Source organism: Pinus tabuliformis, chromosome J (assembly GCF_031772625.1).
Source record: "Pinus tabuliformis cultivar Carrire ecotype Pingquan chromosome J, CPIR1, whole genome shotgun sequence".
Classification (NCBI taxonomy): domain Eukaryota; kingdom Viridiplantae; phylum Streptophyta; class Pinopsida; order Pinales; family Pinaceae; genus Pinus; species Pinus tabuliformis.
Window position 1 is genome coordinate 1,460,055,860 of NC_142295.1, and position 24,349 is coordinate 1,460,080,208.

General features: G+C 37.3%; 1 protein-coding gene across 2 annotated transcripts in view; it reads left to right on the forward strand.

The window, feature by feature from the left end:
• The first annotated feature begins 7,627 nt into the window (after nucleotides 1-7,627).
• LOC149232873 (uncharacterized) overlaps nucleotides 7,628-24,349 on the forward strand; it is a 538,221-nt gene continuing 521,499 nt past the window's right edge. The window contains exons 1-2 of one of the 2 annotated variants that reach the window (XM_089379531.1): nucleotides 7,628-7,761; nucleotides 7,885-8,597. In XM_089379531.1, coding sequence (XP_089235657.1) covers nucleotides 8,299-8,597 — 299 coding nt within the window. In that variant the 5' untranslated portion in view covers nucleotides 7,628-7,761; nucleotides 7,885-8,298. Of the gene's footprint in view, nucleotides 7,762-7,791; nucleotides 8,598-24,349 lie in introns of those variants that run through there. The other variant, XR_016248192.1, reaches the window with a different exon arrangement.

Consider the following 24,349-nt stretch of genomic DNA (forward strand, 5'->3'; position numbering starts at 1 on the left):
GGTGTTGAATCCATTTATACATTCAAAAATGTATTTTAAACAACAAAAAATCACATTATTGTTTGAAATTGTATTGCCGAATTTTGGTGAATTCCAGTGAAAAAGGCTATTCGTTTATAAGTTAGACTACGCCTATATAAAAACTAGAGTAAATATCCAATTTTATTAAAAATAAAAATATTATTTTATATATTTTATTTAAATGTATTTTAAATAATAACAAAAAATATTCCCCGAAGGGGGTGTTGAACGATGTGATCGCAAGCCCTGAAGGGCCATGTGGGGATTGATGATGGGCACATGGATGCAAGTACGAAGGCCTGCCCCAAGGCCTTCTCCAAGTACCTTGAGATTGGGGGCACTGAACCTTGAGTGTGTGAAACATTCACTCGAAGGGTACGTTGCAGGTGGTGGCGTCAGGGGAGCGCCCATGGTCGGGGAGGAGGCCTGTTATAACCCAGACAAGGCTTCTGTTAATTTCAAAATCTTGCATGGTGAATGATGTTACTACAGCTCCTAGTGTGTGAAGTTGGAGAGGGAAATTGCTAAGTCATGAGCGTAACTGGTGTGGGAAAAGTGGTGGATTTACCGTCAACAGTCTTTCTGGCTCCCGCGATGGTATATCCTGATGAAGTATTGGTTAAGCCTGTGCATATATTTAGTGGGTTGGAGTAGCTGATGGGATAATTAATTTATCCTTGAGCAACTGTGGTTCAACAAAAGTTGGGGAATTCTTCTGCTGAGAAATTAGGGTAGGGAGGTGCGTGTTTGGGGGTGGAGAGACTTTGTTCTTGGTGCTCTCACAAGTTCTTCAACTAGGGTAACTTCGTCCCGGTGGCATAGTGCGCCATGGGTGGAAGACTAGGTGGTGGGCAACATTTTCCCCTCATGCGTCGGTGGTTTTGTGTTGCTGGTGGTGAGAAGGAGAGCTTCCCCGGTGGTGGAAGGAGGGAAGCCCTCCATTGCTCTTTCAGTTAGTTTTTTCTTGTGGATTGGAATGAGGCTGACACCTCGCATTTCACGCAGGTTGTCCCGTCCGAATCCTAATTCTACAGACCCTATGGGTGGTGGGAGCCTATCCATGATGGCATCGACATCCAGTGAAAAACATATAGGACGCTGTGGTTCTAAGGGTGGCTATCTTTGCTCATCAGCTTCAGTAGGCCATGGGGGAGGAAGCTCTGGCGGAAATTGCAAGGATGGTTCAGAGGTTCGGGGAGGTAGAGGCCTGGGAGGTTCAATTGGTGGCCAAGGTGGCCACACCATGAGAGGTCGGCACTGAGGAGGGTTTGCTCTTCACAAAAGAGGACGGAGTCAAGGGGTGGTGCGTCATGGAGGAAGGGGGCAACAACAGACATGCTACATGGATCGTTGTCGGGACCTCATCCAAACAATTATGGATAGATTGGCTACCGCAGAACGTGTGAGGTAGGAGGAACATGTAGAGCTTATCGCGACTCTGAACAACATGCACTATTTTTAGTGCCATACACAGGAACATGTGGTGGTGATCTGGCACAGGCAGAATCTACTCTCCGATAAAGTTGAAAAGATGGAGGTCTGGATGGCCCATTTCGAAGAGCATGTGTAATGTGCCTTCCGCCCTCCTCCGCCTCCTAGAACAGCCCCGGACAACCCAACCTCCATCACTTCTGATGATTGATATGATATCAAGTGTTTTATGTATCTTGCTTGTCTTCTGGTGCTTCTGGCCCTTTCAGTTGTGGTCTTTGTTACTTTCTGTTGTTTTGTTTTACTGTCACTTGCTACTAGCAATAGTCAACAAACCTGGTCGGGTTGAGACTACTTGCGTTTTTGTTAATGATGTACATTTTTTGGAAGAATGAATAGAACACTAATTTACAAAAAAAAAAGAAAAAAAAAAAAAAGTATATTAAAATTTATTTTCCTTTATATTTAAAAAGCATTTTTTTCACTGTATTCAATTTAATTTAAACCATTAAATCCTAATATTTATTTAATTAATGATCTCATCATTTTCTCCTATCATTCCTTCCACATAATGTCTATATTCTACCTCCATTTTCTATTTAATTGGTCTAGTACTCTTCACATCATCTGAAAAGCTTAATGTTCCTAAAAATGGGTGAATGTTCACTGAAAACATCAAGCAGATAAATGACAACATAGAGTTCACCAAAAATTTTGATCTACAAAACAATTTTAATTAGAACATACATTTTAATTTTAAAATAACTAATAACAAATAGTTTAAGTGATTGGAGACTTCCACAGTGATTCATATTGTTGTTGGAGGTTTCCGGAGTAGAACTGTGTAATCTTTGAGATTCATCCAATGTTTTAGATGGTAAATCCATCTATCATTAGGGACCAAAGAGCCTTGTGGGTAAATGAGTGCTGAAGGGCCTATTTATAGGAGAAAAGTAACTAAATATTTGAATGGTTAAAAACTATAACCAATAAGTTAAAATAGAAATAATAATTAGAAATTATTTGTCGAAATTCACTTTTTGACATTTCTTTTTTTTAGGCTTTGTAGGATTTTGATTTTCGAGTTTACATGTCCATTATTCACCCCACTACGGGGGGAGGGTAGCACAAGATTCGAACCCAAGATCTCTATTTTGGTGAGACTTCATTCCACGACCATCGCCACTTCAGCTACCCCAAGTGGACTTTTCTTGACAATTAAATAAAAAGAATTAGGTATATATATATATATTTATTAATTGAAAAAAAATTAAAGAAAATTAGGAATTAAATTATAAATTAATTAAAATAAGAATTAAGAAAATTTGAAAATAAAAATACAAATAAAAATTAATTAATAAAAAATAGCTAAAAATTAAAATTAATAATTAAATAAAACAATAAGAATTAGTTAAAATTGACCATTTTTTAAATGAAATAAAGAAAATTTGAAAATAAAAATTAATTAATAAATAAAAAATAGCTGAAAATTAAAATTAATAATTAAATAAAAACAATAAAAATCAATTAAAATTGAACCATTTTTAAATTAAATAAATTTTTTTAAAATGAATTGAAATATATATATATAAATAATGGAGTAATGAGGCTTAAGAATTAAAAAAGATTTAATTAAAATAAGAATTACAATGTTAATTGAAAATAATTTTTTTAAAAGAATTAATAGAGAATAAGAATTAATTAAATAATAAGATTAGGATTTGTTAATAATAAAGCTAGAGCTAATATATATCTATATTTATATATATATGGTTGAGATGAACAAAATTTTAATTAAAGAATAATTGATTTAACATAAATTAAAATTAGAACATTTATAATTAAAAGAAAATGAAGGCACAAAGGGGAAGAGGGTAATTAAAGTCGAGAAGGTAACCAAGAGAGGGTTAGGAATCAATAGGTGAGATGGTAGATTACAGGTTTCCAAGATTGGCTAAGCATGTAACCATCCTCCCTATTAAAGTTATTAGGGTTCTTCTTGATTTCGAGAGCTTCTCGAATAATACGAGAGTTATAGAATGGTATAGAGGCTAGAATTTTTGATTGATCGAAACAAATTAAGTGCCTGGACTTAAATTAGTGTTCAATGATCGCATGCTTTGAAAGACGGTTATGGTTGGTCTCAACTATGTGTTCCTTGAGGCTGGCTTTGAAATGACGACTAATTTGATCACTGTAAGATTTTCTTCAAGAACAGGGGATATGGTAAACCCCTGATCCTTGCATGGGATCTGATATGTCTTTAGTTGATCAGAGCAATTGCTTGAGGGTTTTATGGGGTTTAAATATAGTTTTTATGTTTTTCTTGGCCAAAATATTTGTAATAAGATCAGTGGTTCCTTTAATGTATGGGAGGGTGACTTGACGATAAGAGGGAGAGGGATCCAAATTGGAGGATCTAGGGTGAGCAACAAAATGGAAGGCTTTAAAGATCTGAGCAGAGGAATAGCCATTGGATTTGAAAGCCTTGACTACATGGGATTTTTTCGTTGAAAGAAATTGGGGAGAAAAGATTTTTAAAGCTCTGGAGATGAGGGTTTTGAGAACACCTGACTTTTGGGATGGGTGGTGATGAGAAAGGGCGTGGAGATAACGATCAATGTGAGTATTTTTTCTATAGACTTGATGGGAGAGGGAGCCATTGGGGAGGCGGGTAATGAGGACATCTAAGAATGGAAGGGATTTATTAGATTCAATTTCCATAGTGAACTGGATATAAGGGGAAATGTTATTAAGATGGGAATAAAGACATCAAGTGTAGGTCAACCATGTTGCCAAATGACAAAGGTGTTGTCAACAAACCAGAACCAACATTTGGGTTTGAGATGCCAAGAATTAAGAAATTTGGTTTCAAAGTGTTCTATAAAGATGTTAGCAACTACTGAAGAAAGAGGAGAGCCCATACCTATACGTTACCTTCTATATGCTCATAGATTTTCCTAAAAATTATAAATATGAATGAAATATAAATCATTTCCCATACTATGGATGCATAGAGAAGGATTTCCATAACCATGGATACATTAAAAATTTTGGCAAGTCCTCGTGGCTGAACTTTTACTCACTTCTTGGTTCTTATGCAAAGTTGTGCAACGTATTGTTTTTTTCCTTTCTGTCTCTTTGAAAAGTTGTAGGTTATCACATTTTGAATTTTCTTTTGTATATTTTTTGGGTTAATTTTGTCTGAAAAAAAAATAATTTTAGCTTGTTAATTTTTTACAATTCAAATGAATTTTTAAGATAGTGTTGAATTTATATAGCAAAAAATGTATTTAAAAAAAATCAGCCAAATTTTATTTTTCCAAATTCAAACCAAAACAAAATATAATAGCAACTTTGCTGCTTAGTACCCACCTTTTATGCAAAAAGTAATTGATAACTATTATTGAATGCTTGGACAAGTTCTTAAGTCTAATAATGAAACACAATTGGATATGATGAAGAGAAGTAACAAAATAATTAATGCACTGGATAACCTTGGAGCAAAATAGAGAGAGGGGAATAGATAATTTTGGATAAAACATTAGCCCCAACATTATTGTTTGTTACAAACGTTAAGAGTTTATTGAAATGTGTTTGTGTACATTTTATTCCATCTTTAACTTATTGGACCATAGGAGAAATTACTATGTCTAATATCCCTATATATATATATATATATATATATATATAGTTAATTATTGTAACAAATTATTTATTTAACTTTAAATTTATAGTCATCCTAATTGAGCATCAAATAAATAATCTATGGTAGAATTTTGATGTCGAAAAAAATAAATTGATAGGAAGTATCTTGTGTCATCTTAATTGCATGACAAATAATTTATATGTAATAAAATATCTAATATAAAAATAACAATGTCTAGTATATTACAATAAAAATTTAAGTTACACAGGCTTAAGTGTGAGTGTAAAAGATTCATAAAAATATATATATTTTTATTTTTATTTTATCTTTTTAAGTTATGATTAAAATTGTGAAGACAAAAGAGAAAATCTTGTTTATTGTAGTGTTGACGTAATTTTTTATTTTTATTTTTTATATTGCATCATGATTTAAAATTAATGGTGAAAATATGTAATATAGGTAAGTTTTATTGAGGAAAATGATTGAAACAATTCCATTTAATAATGAAAATCAACAACAGGAGGCAGGAGCAGGAGGGGTGATTTTTAACCTCGAAGAAAAATATGAAACAAAGTTCGCATGGGGACTCGGGAAAGCTAGACAAGACTTGATGATAAGCATCTCCAAAGGTATAAAAAATTGATTGTTATAGGCGACTCAATGGTGGTGATCCAAAAATGTATATATCTCCTCATAAATGAATAACTAATTGAGTCTGAAACCTCCTCATTGTTAAGTAGGATTGTGATATTACTTAAAAAGTTCAATGAAGTTAAACTTTTCCAAGTTAAAAGGGATAATAATCAAAAGGCCGATTGACAAGCTAATGTGGGAGTGACATTAGTGCAATGAGTATTATATATTGATGGGAATATGAATGCCACGTACCATAATGAATGACATATATTCACACTTATTGAAGTACAAAAGGGTCATTGGGATAATTGCGATACTGAGTGTATTAATTAAAATCTTGGGGATGGCGAAGGGACCATCGAAAGGTGGTGAAGGTAGCTGGGCATTAAAACAGATGGTTGTGGCTGGGAAACAAGGTCATGTTGCAAGACAGGTGGATATCTCCTAGTTGGTTATTAATGGGGGAAGCGGGTGAGATCTTGTCCAGTACATTAGAGTATCACTCTGAATATATTTCGACGGTGTTGCGGATGGAGGAGCGTGCCTTGAAGGAGTTGCAGGTAGGGAATACAATTAATATTGATAAGATGGGAGTCTCTTCTCATATTGACCACGCGGTTATATATAGAAGATGGGTCATGCAGTTGAGGAACATAATTGTTCTGGTGCAGACAAGGATAGCGAGGAAGATGGCAACAACGAATTCTGGCAGGGGGAATGGTGCCGAGGATATAGGGAGGAATGGAAATGTAGGGGAGATGATTGACAAATCATCCAAGCAAGTTGTGAAGGAGATCCAAGACAAGATGACTATTGTGCTGACTCATTTAGTAGGGTTAGGGAAGGATATGGAACTGTTGCAAAAGTCTATGGAAAATCTGAACATCGGGATGATAAACTTGAAGTTTAAAGTTGATAATATTGAGGTAAAGGTTGAAACGACTACTGTAAATGTGTTCAAGGAACTGTTCGGTTTGCGTGATGTTCTCGTGCCAATGGCAGAGGTTGCTGAAGGTGCTGCGAACATCGCCCTGGTGCCGTTTGCTGAGAATAATTTGAACCTTAGCTAGCCTTTTGATGCTGCAGAACAAGATGGTCATGGGTAGCCTGTCTTTCTTTATATGTTATGCCAAATTGTAAAGCTTTGTGGGGTGTTTTGGGAAGTTTTTAGTATAAACAATGTAATGGTAAGATATAGAAATAAAGATAGTAGCATTAAGGTTTCAATGGAAAAAACTCTGTATGTTTTTTACACTGAATTTCTTATGTATGTAAAAGCCTTGAATTCCAGACTTTGATATAAAATATTGCTATATTAACAAAAAAGGATAATGAAAATCAACAAGGGGAAAATTAGTGTATATATAGTGCTGTTACTTTTGTTTTTTAAATTGGTCAATTTTTATGGTTAGTAAAAACCTTAAATGTAATAAATCCATAAATTTGGATACACTTGGTGATTAGAGATTTTTTTTTTTGTTAATTTGAAAATTTGATTTTAAACCACATAAAATTAATTATTCACACTCAAAAAAAATAAAAAAATTCAAATTTCAAAAATTCAAAAAAAATTCATTTCTTAAAAAATAAATTTAATATTTAATTATATCAAAACTTTAATAAATTTTGGAAATAATTTAAAAAAAATTGCAAATTAAGTAAGATTCAAACCATTTTAACATTATGCCTTGTTTTAACCTAATACAATTTTTGTGGAAAAAAAATGAAATTCAGAGGATGATGAATTTTTTTTTTTTTTTTTTTAAAACATTAAATTTTTTCATAAGATTTGGAAAAACACTCAAAAACCAATAGAAATTTAGATAGTGTTGTGAACCGATTCAACAAATATTTTTGACAATCCTTATTATAGCTGTCCGACTTCATAATTTTGAAAGTGTTTTTTACCAGAATCCTGGCGAAATTCTGATCTCGGTAAGCAACGCTTAACAATGAAGCCTTCCTCCTTCCATGCATGTGCGAAGTCTTTGTCTTCTTCCTGCCGACTCCGTGTCATGTGTGTAGTAAGTCATTCCGTCTCTTTCGTCTTTCTTTCCTCTTCGCTTGCGCTTTTGAAAATTTGTAATCATGAACGCAAGAGCATGAATTTTCTCGTCCCTATACGACTGACTACTTTCTTCTTTCAGCCATGGAAAAGCTGGGACCATAAATGATATCGGAAGCAATTTCTTTCTCGTCCCTGTACGACTGACTACTTCTTTCTTCTTTCAGCCATGGAAAAGCTGGGACCATAAATGAGATAGGAAGCAATTTCTCGAGATATGAAGTCTTCTTCTTCTCCTGTAAAGCTCCGGGTCTGAACCATGAATGGAATAGGAAGAAATTTCTCGTGATATTTTAACTTTTTCGAGTTCAGACCGTCAAGTTGTATTTTCAGACGTGCATGTTTGAAATCTTCGGGTTGATTTTCTCTACTGCCGAGGGCTCTGCTGTGCTTAGCAGGCCACTGTAGATGTAGCTTTAGAATACATACACGCTATATATACTTGCATTCACAGTACTTGCGTATTAGTATTGATCAGCAGCAGAGGAAACTAACTATGGCATCAGATAGTACAAGTGTTCTGCTCCCTTCAAATTCTCCCAGCATTAGGGAAGCCATTAGAGTACTTCTGAAGGAATTCGATGCAGAGCTTAGTACAATTATGGACCCAATTGCAGAAAATGAAGGATCATGCCGTTCTACGATAACCCCTTTTACTGAGGCCGAATGGCTGGCCCATTTAGAGCTCAAATTTGTATTGCGTATTCATTATAGTAAATTGCTGCGTGCTATCGGACGCTGTGTCGGTGTAGGGACTCGAGAAGAAGCTGCTCCGCGAATTTCTGCGACTGAACTGTAAGTTTACATCCCGAACTTTTAAATTATACACATCCCGAGCTTCATATTCAGACGCACAGCTATTCGTGTTTTGTAATTATTTTTCGCAAAATAATTTGCACTGTTCTGTATTTTAATTTCAATTGAAGTTATATCGAAAGTTCTCACAATCCCCGTTTTTAAGCACAAAATAAGATGTGAATAAATACGATTCGAGTTGTTGAAAGCCCATGTGGATTACGCCATTTTTAGGGTTCTGTTGTTCTAGTTGGAAGCTGTTTTGAGAAACATGCATACGCTATATAACGTGGACTTCCTTTGGCTAAGGTGCCCAGTCTGTGGTATATATCCAAGGCTTTGCTCTTGACGTCATTCCTTATTGACATGCCATTCGGGGGTGGTAGACCAGAGCAAGAACGGAACCTTGACGGAGAGAGCTTAATGGTCCGTCAATCACAAACAAACGAACTAAGGCGCTGTGGGATTTTGATTCTATCTATTCCCTTGGTACTGAATTCTCGAGCAATGGTGGCGTTGAATGCAACAAACTTGTAGAATATAAGTCTAAATGGATTTCTTTGGTTCAAATTCTCAGTGTCAAAAGGTCTGGATCGAATCGTACCAAAGTCCAAAAGTATGTGTCCTGGCCCCTGGGTTTTGGACCTGATACAGGAGCTTTGGCAAACTCGCTCATTCTTTCCGGTAGAGGCTCCTGGGTTCCTATCATGACATTACAAAACATGCAGATCAATGGTCAAACTTTACAATCTTTGATGTAAACACTTCGTAGACGACGAAGAAGCATGAAATCTGCAGTGTACTGCACAAAACTGCAACGTTGACCCTTATAAAAGCAAATATATTACAAAACAATGACAATTTTAATCCTTTCAGTTGATTTTTTCATTGGTTCTTCGTCCCATGGGCATGGAGAATGAAAAGAGAGAGAATACCAACAAGGCAAGAAAATCTTGCTGATAAAGAAGTCTTAGGTCTGAATCTATGACCTGTTTAGAGCAATCGTGAAAGGAATTCTCGCACAATCAAGATGACCAGTTGGCTGTCTAAAGAGGGTATTCTTCTTTGTTAATTGAAGTTATAGCAAATTTACGAGTCTGAAAATATCAGAATCAGGGCAAAGAACCTAATGGGATTTGTTACCACCTAGCACCTTAGTGGAAAGTTGAATCACAGGTGCTACCTTGGGCAATAGGATGGGAATTGTGTCATTGTCATCTCAGTACAATATCCCTTTCACTTTAGGCTAGCTCCAAAGACTGCGGGGACTATCCCTATGTACTAATGATAGATGATTAAGAAAATCGCTTTAAGTGAATTAATCTCATTCAAGCTTATGATTTTCTTCAATGAACCACAATATGTATAACAATGTAAAGTTCAAGGATTCCAAGAAGTGATTAAACACCTTAAGATTGCTTTCCAAGATCAATAGCATAAATCACAAAATATCCACTCAAGAGAGATGGTTAGGAACTAGTGGATGTGTGTTCAAAATTTGATTTAAAGATAAACAATAAATATAACTTCAAATTTGCATTTATATGATTATCACTCCAACAAATGAAATTTGTGAGAGGTGACTTGAACTTAAACCATTTTAAGCTACTTTAGAGCACTTAGGAATGAAATGTTGGGTCCCTATAATACTAGTGATTACCCCATTACTATTGTAGTTATACCCCTTATTAATATTGTTGTGCCCCTATTGCCCCCATATTGTTATTACTGTGCCCCATAGAATCTCTCTATTGTTATTTTTGTGGCTTTATATTATTATTGTTAGGTCGGCTGGATTATTTTGTGACTCCTTAGACTCCTATATATAGAAATGAGGTTTTGTCATTTGAATCATCCAAGAATTGTTCATTTATGTAATGTAAAGGAGGTTGCCCCCTCGAAGAGGTTAAATTCTAAGGCGTTGATCTATCTTTTCTTGAGCTGGTTTCATAACATTTGGTATCAGAGCTTTGGATTCTAAGGTTTCGCTGCTCCAAACAGGTCATTGTGGCATTTTCGCTATAACTTTTTTTCTGTGACGTTTCAGAAGTCGCAAAAAAAACCTATTTGAGAAAAAATCGCGTTGAACCTTGGGTCCGAATTTCAGAGCTTTTCGCGCGATATTTGCGGAGATATGATCTGAGGAAGTTGGTCTTTTTGCAGACTCCTGAATTACATTCAAAACAGGTGACCTGGGGAAAATCGTCATAACTTTCTCTCTGGGGATCGGATTGAAATTTCGTAAGAAGGTACAGAAAGAGGACGGACTGTAGTTTCTTGTATGAATTTTTCAGATCCATAGGTCGAAACAGTGACTCATGGCACGTCGTACAAGTTCGCTCTACTGAACTAGTCTATAATCAAGTCACTGTGGGAGATTTCGCATAACTCTTCCTTGGAGAATCCAATTTGGGTCAGACTTGTGGCATTGGAAAGAGGACGCAGAAGGCTACTACAAGTCGCAATTTCAGAATTGGAGGATCTGGAATTACAGAGATACATCAGATTCAATATCAGGCTTCTACAAAGTGAAAAAAGGTGTGTAGTTTTTTTTAAATTTTTGTGTAAGCTGGGTTTGAAGGAATTCAAAGGGCATAGTAAAGAATTATTATCGGTAACTGATGCCCCGAGGAAAGAAAATGCAAACACCTAGTGCAACAAATGTCACACTCACAAAAGCTAACAGAAGCTAAGATAAATGGCATGGAATCTAAGATAAAGGGCGTGGAAGCTAAGATGGATGATTGGAAGACAGATTTGAAGACAGACATGGAAGAATTGAAGATAGATTTGAACTCAAACTTGAAGACAGGCATGACAGATATGAAGACAGATTTGACAAATTTTCTACAAGAAATACTTACTAATGGTGAAAAGGTAGTAAAGGAAACTCATGATGTGAACACAATAAATGTTAATCATGATATCATAGAGTCTAATGTTGGATCGAAGACCCACCATATTCCAAAAATAGATATGAGAAAGTTTGATGGCAAGGATCCCGCAACATGGATATTACAGATGGAACAATTTTTCGATCTCAATAATGTGCAAAACATACAAAAGGTACGTATGGCAACTTTATATTTGGAACCAAATCAATTTGTATGGTATCAATGGCTTTGCTCTCGTAAACAATTTATCACTTGGGCAATTTTTACAGAAGAATTGATAGCACATTATGAGGATACGAAAAGCAACACTTTTTTTAGCTAATTGATAAGTCTCAAACAAAAGGGTTCAATAATGGAGCACATTGAGGAGTTCCAAAAATTGAACATAAGGGTAAAAGATATTCCAGAGGAGCATAGGATTGATGTGTTCATAGGGTCTTTAAAGGATAATATCCAACATGATGTTCGCCTTTGGGAACCTGATTCATTAGAGAAGGCATTCAGGTTAGCAAGAAAATGGAAAGCAAAATTATGGCAACCAGGAAGCATACCACTCACAACTATAAAGACGGAAGTGTTGTTGCCCATAGTCTTCCACAACCTATAAGGTTGACACCACAACAATTGGAATAAAAAAGAGCAAAAGGGCTTTGTTACAGTTGTGATAGCAAATACACTAAAGGTCATAAGTGTGCTGAGAAGAAATTATTCTACATAGATTGTGAAAAGGAAGAAGAAAAGGAGAAAGAAAGGTCAAAAGAAGAGGATATACTCCAGGAACAAAGCCTAGATGAAGAACAAATAAATCCGACCATATCTTGTAATGCATTGGCAGGAATTACCACTCCTCAAACCATCAAGATAGAAGGACAAATCAAGAAGAAAAAGGTAATAGTGTTGATTGATTCAGGAAGCACCCACAATTTTATTCATTGTAAGGTAGCAAAAGAATTGAATTGCTTCCTATATCCAGCACTAGAGTGTCAAGTGATGGTTGCAAATGGAGGAACAATAAATTGCTCTGGAAAGTGCCATAATATCAAGCTATCCATGGGAGAATATGTATTGACTAGCCCAATGCTTTCTATTCCAATGGGAGGTGCTGATGTTGTACTAGGAGTCCAATGGCTACAATCCTTGGGCACAATAGCTTTTAATTTTCAAGAACTTTTCATCAAATTTTCTACGGAAGGAACGGAAGTTGAATTAAGGGGTATTGCAGGGAAACCAGGAAAGATAATTAGCTCTAATAGTATGACAAAACTCCTAAAAAAGGAGCAAAGAGGTGTAATTGCACAATTATGTTCGCTAGATGTTTCCACATCGGAATCATCTATTTCTCCAGATCTCCAAAAAGTCCTGGACAATCATTCCAAGGTATTTGAGACTCCCAAAGGTCTCCCACCTATGCGTGATCATGATCATGCTATTCATCTGATTCCAGGAAGTGTTCCTCCAAACATCAGACCATACAGATATCCCACTGTCCAAAAGAGTGAAATTGAACGTATGGTTGCAGAAATGCTAGAGGCTGGTATAATTCAACCGAGTCAAAGTTCTTTCTCTGCTCCAGTAGTATTGGTGCACAAGAAGGATGGATCATGGCACATGTGTCCAGATTATAGGGAGTTCAACAAGCTCACTATTAAAGATAAGTTCCCCATTCCTGTCATTGATGAATTACTGGATGAATTGCATGGATCAATTTACTTCACCAAGTTGGATCTTCGTTCAGGATATCATCAAATCAGAATGAAGATTGAAGACATTCCGAAAACAGCATTTAGAACTCATGAGAGTCATTATGAATTTTTGGTCATGCCTTTTGGCCTTACTAATGCACCTTCAACATTTCAAGGTTTGATGAATTCAATTTTCAAACCATTCCTTAGAAAATTTGTGTTAGTATTTTTTGATGATATACTAATCTACAGCAAGTCTTGGAAGGATCATGTTGAACATGTTGACAGGGTGCTACAACTATTGGAGGAGAAACAATTATATGCAAAAAGATCCAAATGTTTCTTTGGAGTCCAGGAGGTGGAATATTTGGGTCATATTGTATCTCATGAAGGAGTTAAGGTAGACCCTAGCAAAATTAAAGCCATTAAGGAATGGAAAATCCCCACATCCATAAAGCATCTGCGAGGATTTCTTGGGTTGACAGGGTATTATCGCAAGTTTGTTAAGAATTATGGGAGAATAGCAGCACCTCTAACAACATTATTGAAGAAAGATGCATTTTCATGGACTCCGGAAGCAACAAAGGCCTTTGAACATCTTAAAGAGGCAATGTGCCAAGCACTGGTCTTAGCTACACCAGACTTCACAAAAACCTTTATTGTGGAATGTGATGTTTCAGGAAATGGAATTGGTGCTGTTCTAATGCAAGATGAAAGACCCATTGCTTTTGAAAGTCATCCAATCAAGGGAAAGTTTTTAAGCAAAGCTATTTATGAGAAGGAAATGTTGGCAAGAGCACTTAATAAATGGCGACCCTACCTAATGGGAAGACACTTCAAGGTAAAAACAGATCACGATAGCTTTAAATACTTTTTAGAACAAAGATTATCCTCTGAAGAGCAACAAAAGTGGGTCACAAAGATGTTGGGTTATGACTTTGAAATCATCTAAAAAAAGGGAAGCAAAATGTGGTGGCAGATGCACTCTCAAGAAAGGATGAGGATGTGGAAGCATTGTTGTGCGCCATTTCTATTATCCAACCAGATTGGATAAACGAAGCAAGGGAGGAATGGAAGAATGACGAAGAAGTGTGGGCACTTATTCGAAAGCTACAACAAGATTCCAGTACGTCTGATACATTTAGCTGGCAAAATGATTCATTATGGTACAAAGATCGCTTATACCTCTGTAAGAATTCCCAGCTAAAACAAAAGATTCTTATGGAATTGCACACTTCTCCCTTAGGAGGGCACTCATGATTTTTAAAAACTTACCACAGGGTTAAGAAGGAATTTTTTTGGGATGGCCTTAAATCAGATATTCAAAAGTTTGTGGCGGAATGTTTGGTTTGCCAACAAAATAAAGTGGAAACAATTAAGACACCGGGTCTATTACAACCTTTATCCATTTCAAGCCAACGTTGGGAGGAGGTTTCAATGGATTTTATCACAGGTTTACCCAAATCTGAGGGAAAAAGTGTCATCATGGTGGTAGTTGACAGACTTACCAAGTATGCACACTTTTGTGCATTATCACATCCATTTAAAGCCAGTACAGTTTCTACTGCATTTATGGAAACAATTCAAAAGTTACATGGAAACCCAAAGATTATTGTAAGTGACAGAGATCCCATTTTCACTGGAAATTTTTGGACAGAATTATTTTCTTGTCTTGGTACTCAGTTAGCTCATAGCTCATCTTATCATCCTCAATCTGATGGGCAAACTGAGATAGTAAACAAATGTTTGGAAGGATATCTTCGTTGCTTTGTATCTGATAAACAGATATAATGGGTCAAATGGTTGCCTCTGGCTGAATGGTGGTATAACACTTCCTTCCATACAGCAACAAAAATGACCCCATTTATGGCACTTTATGGGTATCAACCACCATCCATCACATCATATTTAAGAGAAAATTTTAAGGTTCAGGCAGTGGAACATCACATCGAACATCAACAACAAGTCCTCCAACTCTTAAAGGATAACCTCGTGTTGGCACAGAATAGAATGAAACAACAGGCAGATCAACATCGCAGTGAAAGAAGTTTTGATGTAGGTGATTGGGTATTCCTGCGGCTACAACCATATAAGCAAATGTCCCTCAAGCAAGCTAAGAAGGATAATAAATTATCACCAAAGTATTATGGTCCGTACAAGGTGTTGCAAAAGATTGGTACTATGGCATACAAATTGGAGCTTCCTACAGCCTCTCGATTGCACCCAGTTTTCCATGTTTCATGTTTAAAGAAGGTTATAGGCGACAAGCTCTTAGTTCAAACAATATTGCCAGAACTTGATGAGGAAGGAAAAATTATATTGGAACCGGAAGCAGTCATAGAAACAAGAACTCGACAGCTACGAAATCGATCAATTTCAGAGTATATTATCAAGTGGAAGAACTTATCTGCTGAAGATTCCACATGGGAGGATGAGAATTTTATGCAGAAGTATCCATAACTACTCAAGCGTTGAGGACAACACTTTTTTGAAGGCGAGGGGCATGTTGGGTCCCTATAATACTAGTGATTACCCCATTACTATTGTAGTTATACCCCTTATTAATATTGTTGTGCCCCTATTGGCCCCATATTGTTATTACTGTGCCCCATAGAATCCCTCTATTGTTATTTTTGTGGCTTTATATTATTATTGTTAGGTCGGTTGGATTATTTTGTGACTCCTTAGACTCCTATATATAGAAAGGAGGTTTTGTCATTTGAATCATTCAAGAATTGTTCATTTATGTAATGTAAAGGAGGTTGCCCCCTCGAAGAGGCTAAATTCTAAGGCGTTGATCTATCTTTTCTTGCGCTGGTTTCATAACATGAAATCGGCTAGTATAAATTGATGGTGAAATGTATGTTTTGAGTGTGAAACGATCATATAGTGAAATAAGGATGAGCTTAGGGCTGTCCTGCACTTCTAAATATGTTTTAACAATGAATAAATTCAGATTTTAAGATTTTGAGTGAAGAAAGAAGCATCAAAGAAAGAGATATTCTTTTTATATGCAAGACGTCTTTGATGATTTAGCTAGGGCTTTGGATATGCAACAAGTAAGTGTTGAAAATAGTAGTGAGAAAGGTCCTTATTTGACTTGTGCCTTAGTCAAAGAGACCAATAAGCAATTTTTCCTTAGCATGCACGAGTTCCTAAAAGGTAGGATGAGTTCCTAAAATTTAGGACAAATTCCTAAATTAGGGAAAATTCCTATAAGTTAGGATAGTTCATGAAGTAGTTTGACTGATAAGTAGAAGTGGAAGGTTCAATTTGTTTGTATTCTAGTGTGAGTTATCTTTTGAAAAAGACAAGTGAGTGAGTCTCAAGTTCTAAAGTGAGGATGGATGAGTTGCATGAGTCAGTTAGACTCATTTAACTCATCAATCACTAGTTTGAGCTCCAAAAATATAACTTGCCAGATGTATCCTATTTAAAAAGCTTATAAGGAGGACCAAGGCACAGAATTATTCAATTGTTTTGTGAGCACGAGTTGGTGAGACAAGACAATAGAGAGCACGAGTTTGTGTGTGTGGGAAGGGTGTACTGAGCAGAAGCTTGTGCACAGATTGATAGAATAGAATTCCTTGGGATTTAGGAAGTAGATTAGGGTTCTTGCAAGGTGTTTCAAGCTTAGGACAAGCAGAGGGAGAACAAGATTGTTTTCTGATTGAAACATTTGTATTGTAAGAGATCTATTGCTCAAATTTCTATCAATAAATTCTCAAACAAGCAAAGGGTTTTCCTAGTTGGGTTCCCTAGAAATTTCTGTGTTATTGTATTGTATGAATGTGTTTTTAATTCGGTTCTATTCCGTTGCAAAAGAGTAGAGAAATTATGTGTTTTGGTGGTACAATTTAGTTTCAAATTTGTTCATTCAAGCAGATCAAAATTTTCGTGGATTTTCTACATGGTATCAGAGCGTGGATTAGAATAAGGACCAACGCATCACAAGTGCAACAATTCCAAGGAAAAGGAGATCTGATCAACTGTAGCCTCAAGGAGTCCAACCGAAGTTGAGGAGTCTGTTTTGGTGTCTCTCTTGTGACTGGACTAGGTTGAGTTGAGGAAGAGGGTTGGAGGACGAGTTTTGGACAATTTTGTGCATAGGGTTCTGTGCAGGAGGTTGACTCCTATAGCTCTGTTTTGGGAGGGACGCAGGGGTAAAAGGGAACTGGAACAGGGGCCGAGAGAGATCAAAGGGTAGCGTAGGAACAAAGGTCTGTTAGGAGAGAAGGAGTGAAGTTTTTTTTGGGCAGTTCATGTCCGAGTTACCGCTGTTCTATAGTGCTACAATCAACCCTAACCAAAGGGCCAAAAATTGTAATCTTCAGTGCATGTACAAGGGCAGAGATTTGGGACATAAGTTAACTTCTTAGGTATGGTAAATCTTCTTCTAAGCTGGTGTTGTTTGCTAGGTTGATTGTCCAGGTTTGGGACAGTTTTGTGGGCAGCTTATGTACAAGTTGGATGGTTGTTAGTAGTTGCCCTATTCAGCGCTTGTGAAGGACTACAACACTGATAAGAGAGCCATAAGTACAACTTCTTGTGAAGGATTACAAGGCTGTTAGTGGGAAAGTGTGGAGAGCTCTCTAAGTAGGTAGAATGGCATGTCAAGGATTGAGAGTCAATCATTGCTTAGAGGGAGCATCAAATTTCATCTCTTGGAAAAGGAGGATCACAATAGTGTTGGAAGATAATGGGGTGGGAGAGTTCATCAAGTAGGTGATAATGCCACCTTAAGATCCCCAACAATTGGCCCATAATAATAAGAATGATATTAAGGCAAGGAGGATTATTCTAGAAGGGGTCAGAGATCATATAGTTCCTCATGTCCATGAGAATAAGACAACTTATGAGATGTTCAAAACTATTTTAGAACTATATCAGAGTAGCGGTGCTACTAGGAAGCTTGCTCTTAAGGAGAAGCTAAGGAGTATCCAGATGAACAAGGATGAGCCCATCGTCACATATTTGTCAAGGTTCACTGAGGTACAAGATGAATTGGGTGGTGTGGGGGTGGATGTATCTGATCATGATTTTGTGAGTTTTGCTTTATTTGGACTTCACAAGTCTTGGAAAGGGATCTAGGATGTTGTGAGTGGGAGAGAGAACTTTCCAAATTCTGAAAGGTTTTGGACTGACTGCATACATGAAGAGATCCAAAGAGGAGCCATAGAAGGGAGAGCAGTTATGTCAGTGGACAAGGAGAACCTTGCCTTGGCAGGTAAGGCCAAGGGCAAGAAAGGCTAGGGAGAGGCTGAGTCCAATTAGAAGGGCAAGAAGAAGGATCTAAGCAAGATTAAGTGCTTCCACTACCATGAGTTTGGACACTATGCCACTAAGTGTCCTAAGCAGAAGGAGTCCAGTAAGGATCATGTTGCTACATCATCAAAGGTAGATGCATTTTTTGCCTAGTTCGAGAAAGATTTATCATTGATTGCTTGTATGGCAAGCTCAATAGATAGCAATATATGTTATATTGATTTAGGAGCATCCTTCCACATTAACGGGAACAAGAAGAGTTTCAACCACCTGAAGGAGAAGGATATGTAGTTTCAAATTGAGCTAGGAGATGATGGTCACTATGTAGCTAGATGGGTTGGTACAGTTAGTTTTCAGAGGGAGTTAGGTAATCCTCTTCATCTCAGAGATGTTCTCTATGTTCCAGGATTGAGGCAAAATCTTGTTTCGTTAGCTACCCTTGAGGACAATGGATATGATATCATCTTCAACAGAGGTAAGGTGTACTTGTTGCACTTAGCTTCTGGATGTAAGAAGCAGATAGGTGTGTTGTTTTTTCACGACACTGGAGAATCTAGGTTAGTGTCTTAGAATCTCTAACACAACCATCTCAAATGCCACAACAAACTACTTTGCGCAGTGGAATAAATACAACAGTAAATCAACTAGTGCACGAATAAACAAATTTTTACAAATTTTCAACAACCCAACTTTGTTATATTAACAAACTGTAGTACAATTGTTTAGGTCTCTCGTACTAGGGATCATGGCCTTCATATAATCACTGATACAAGAATACAATCTAGGGTTTGGTGTCAACAACTATGACCACAAATCTACCCTGAGCAAGATACAACTGACCTAGTAGCTGATGTAGTGCACTTCATAGGTCCACTTGGTCCACGTATCCTGAACAAATTTGCTGGTCCTTCTGCTCCCAATCTGCAGCAACACCAATCTGCCTCTATCAATGAATCCTACTCCTTTAGGTCATTGAACACGACTCACCAATTGTTTGCCCTCTAGCTGATCATTAGTCCATCAATGAGTCAACACATAGGGACTTCCGTGAGTTGTTCACAACTCCTAAGCTACCCAGTTGCTGCTCCTTTGTCCTTCAAGAGCATAACACTTTGGGACTTCTTCCCACTATTGCCTTCTTGTGCTACTTTAATGAAGACAAAATTTAGGGTATGGAGGCTGCCCACTATCACTATCAAAAGTCCTCCAACAGTCAACTTAGTGCCTGTTCGTAAGCCCACTTGGCTGCCCATATTCCTTCAAGAAACAAACCATTAGGCTTCACTTCATTTTCTCTTCTAATAATCCTTAAAGTCCTTCATAAGTGACTGTACTTAGCGTTGATTTGGCACTTATTGTCAGCCCTCCAACTGCTCCTTTAAATGCCAAGAAAACTAACCAAACTAGGACTCTCAACCACCAAGCAAAAACATCATCTTAGGAGAACACTTACCTTTGATTTAAGGACACCTTCCTCTGCTACTGGTCATGGACTTGTGCAAATTCAAACCTGAAGTTTTCGGCCTGGTTAGGGCACTAGAACAACCCTTAACTAAACCTTAAAACTACCAAAAAACTTCGTTGTCCCTCTCTAATAGACTTCCCTTCCTGCGCTGTCACTTAGTCCTCTTTAGGACGCTGATCTAACACCTTCTTGACCACAAACCAACCCAAAGCTAGGGCTCGGTCCCATCTATAAGCTCACAGAAAGTATTGGCCCTACTTCTCAAGAATAATCAACCCATAATGAGATTGTCTTTCGGATTAATCACATCATGATTATTTGGTCAATGTTTTGAACCATCTAATGTGGTTCATCCTCAGGACAAAGGTGAAAAAATCAATCTTTGCAAATGATTAAATAACAGAGATGCATCTGGGTCCAGAGTTAGCCATTAGGAATTAGTTTTATTATTTAATTATTTTTATTTTTATTTTATTATAAATATTAAAATAATGTCAAGCCAAAACTAGAATAATTTAATATTTAATAAAGGGAGGGGAATTGTTAGTTAGGAAATAACCGTTAGTAATCATTTTAGTAGAAGAATAATAATAATAAATTAATAATTTATTTTATTTTTATTTTTATGTTTGATAACAATTTTTTATTTATTTTTAATTAACATGAATTAAGTTAATGGAAAATACTTGAAAGATTTTTAAAAATTAACTATAATAAAGTTATCAAACTATCAGATAAAAAATAAGAAAGCTAGAAAAAAATCAAAATATAAATAAATTAAATTAAATAAAATCAAGTTAAATTAAAAAAAAGATGGGAAATCAAGAGGAGAGGGTATGAATCCAACTCCTACCTAATGTCCAACCATCGTCCCTATTGAGGTTGATTGCATGCTTCTCGATCTCAATAGCCTCTCTTAGCTTCCTATGATAGAAGTGATCAACCTTAGTGATGACATGGGAATCCTTAATGCAAACATGGCGTTTGGATTTCATCGCATGCTCGACTAAAGCAGAGGAACGAGAACGACTGTGCCCAATGTCTGCTGCATGTTCATGGATTCTTTGGTTGATGGAACAACCTATTTCACCAGTGTAAGGAATCCCACACGAACAAGGAATAGAGTAGGACCCTTTCATGTCTTTAGGGTTGATCAGGTCTTTAATAGATCTAAGAGAGTTTCTAATGGTATTAAGGGGCTTGAAAACATCAGAAACTCTGTTTTTCTTAAGAATATGAGCAATCTTATCAGTGGTCCCTTGGATAAAGGGAAGCTGCACATTGGGAATCTAATCATCACGAGTAGGTTTAACTTTGGATTATGTACTGGCTCTTTGAAACGCTTTGAGGCCTTGTTGCCTACTATAGTCATTATTTTCAAAAACCTTCAAAATATGAGATTTTTCCTCTTCTAAGTGATTCTCATTAGAAATCCTGAGAGCATGGGTAGCCAGAGTGTTAAGAACTCATAATTTTTGTGCCGAAAAATGATGAGAATTGGCATGAAGATATTGTTTCGTGTGATTTTTTTTGCGAAAAACTTGGTGAGAAACGAAATCATCATCCATCCTAGAGAGGAGAATATTAAGGAAAGGAAGGCACCCGTTAACTTCGACTTCCATCGTGAATTTGATGGACTCGGATTGGGAATTAAGGTGGTTGAGAAACATATCTAATTTCTCACGACCATGGGGCCAAATGACACATGTATCATCAACAAACCTTTTCCATCGCTTTGGGCTATTTCCTAACTAACAATTCCCCTCCCTTTATTAAATATTAAATTAATCTAGTTTTGGCTTGACATTATTTTAATATTTATAATTAAAAAAAATAAAAAAAATAAATAAATAACAAAACTAATTCCTAACTAATTCCTAATGGCTAACTCTAGACCCGGATGCATCTCTGCTATTTAATCATTTAGAAAGATTGATTTTTTCACCTTTGTCCTAAGGATGAACCACATTAGATGGTTTGAAACGTCGACCAAATCGTCATGATGTGATTAATTCGAAAGACAATCTCATTATCATTATGGATCACAAAAGTCTAAGATCTAGAATAATCAACCCAATCAATGCAAAATTCAGTCCCTCAAGCTTGCGGCTAGCCTCCTGCTCCTATTCGGACCTGTACCAAACATAAGAAGACCCACAAACCAGTCCCTTTGAAGTTATCCTCTCTTAGTTGCGGCTGCCTTAGCCTTCAAATGCTCTCCACATATGACGAATTGCACTTGGGTTGGTGAGAAATGAGGCTCCTCGTCCTTTTATTTATATGTTTTCAAGGGTGTGCAACGTCTAGCCCTTATGGGCACCTTCTAAGTCTAGGCCGACTTGAATCTTTTGCTACAAGTGCACACAAACACACAAATAAATTAATTTATCCACATTGAAAAGGGCTCTCTTGGTGTACTTGGCAACCCCTTGCTCCATTAAGGGTGCTCCATCATCTCCAAGTGCTAAGTCATCAAAACACATGCATGGTTTCACACACACAAGTTTGGGTGCAAAACCCAACTCTTGGGATTTGAGCCCACAAACCCCTTTTGTGGTGTCAATTTCTCCACAACCTTGTACCCTAGGGTTTGTGTTGTTTTTCCATGACACTGGAATCTAGGTTAGGGTCTTAGAATCACTGACACTACCAATCCAAATACCACAACAAACTACTTTGCACAACGAAATATAAACAACAGTAAATCAACACATGCACAAATATAGATAACTTTTTACAATTTTCAATAACCCAACTTCGTTATAGTAACAAATTGTAATACCACTGTTTAGGGCTCCCGTACCAGGGATAATGGCCTTCATACATCTACTGATACAAGACTACAACTGGGACTTGGTGTCAACAACTATGACAACCAAACTGCCTGAACAAGATACACTGACCGTCTAGCTGATGTAGAGCTACTTGCAGCTGCCTTGGTCGTACCCTGAACACATCTAGCCGGTCCTTCGGCTCCGATCTACAACAACACCTCTTTGCCTTTATTAATGAGCCAACTCCATTAGGTCACTGAACACGACTCTAACTGCTGTCTAGCTGATCGTTAGTCCATCAAAACACATCAACACATAGAGACTCTTATTGAGTTGAACTGCTCACTGCTGCTCCTCAACTCCTTTGGGATTCCCTCCCTCTAATGCCTTCTTACGCCACTCCAATGAAGACAAACTTTGGGCCGGAGGGCTACCACCTATCACTGCAAGATGTCCTTCTCCAACAATGAACTTGGGCTGACTCTCTTAGCTATCCTTTGTCCTTCAAGGTATCAACACTAAAGCCTTTAATCAGCCTGTTATAGCAGCCCCCTTTGCCCTTCAAGAGACTGCTTCTAGGCCTCCAATCTTCATTCTCCTTACAACTGTTAATGTCCTTCTTGGCAAGCTGATCTAGGGCCACTTTGAGCACCTACTTGTTGCCCTCCAACAACCTCAAGATGCCCAATCAAATCTGTCCAACTTGGACCACTCATCCACTAGCAACAAACCAACATAAAACACATCACAACATACCTTTATGAGTTGATGTGCACTGATGTTAAGTTTGCGGTCTGGTTAGGGCACACTACAGTCCATGTCAACCCTAATTGTTAGCTCCAATAGGCCTCCTACAGCTGTGACCTTCCTCCCTTAGCCTCCTACTCCCATACGCTGTTGTTCTAAGTGGAATCCAACCCTGTTTTAGGCCTTGCTGCCCCTTCCAACTTGAGGTACAGGGCTCATGTTAAAATTGGCAACTAGGGCCAAATTCCACTTTGGACATCTCATTTGATGAAGATAATTATTGCATTAAATTCCTCTCTTCGAGAGGACCAAAATTGACCTAAAGAACATCAAATTTGGATAAGGAGAAGTGTGTTTTTGAATTTATGCCCTCTCACATGCAAATTGTCAAGTTCGGCCTCCACTCCATGTAGTCTCATAAAGCCCAACTGACATGTCTCTTGACCCTCTCCATCTTATATAAATAGAGGAGTCCTCCTACCTCATTTAGATCATCCAATGCTTGGTGATATGTTTGAGGTAGCCGTGTACTTAGAAGAGGAGGACAAAGCGTGGTTTGTCTTTGGGTTTTCTTCTGCATGAGGGTCGAGATGCTTCAGATAGACAGCCACAAGCCTTGAGGAAATTCTGGATAGTTTAGAGGATGTATTAGGATTGTTTTGTGTGGGACCTTTTACTTCAGGTGAGCCGCTGCACTTGGAAGGCTACTTCAGTTAGGCTGCAGGCCTATATTCTCTTGTGTGATGGACTGGATTCCATAAGAAGGGCGGCCGAGGCTGTTGGAGCAAGTCTGGGCATATTTCATGGGCATTTGAGGACAATTATGAGCAGTGTTTGACTTCACGTGCAGGCCGCATATGTTCTATGGAGATTACAGGGTTTGGACCAAAGTTTGATGGTGATCGTAAAGCCTAAATATCACTCC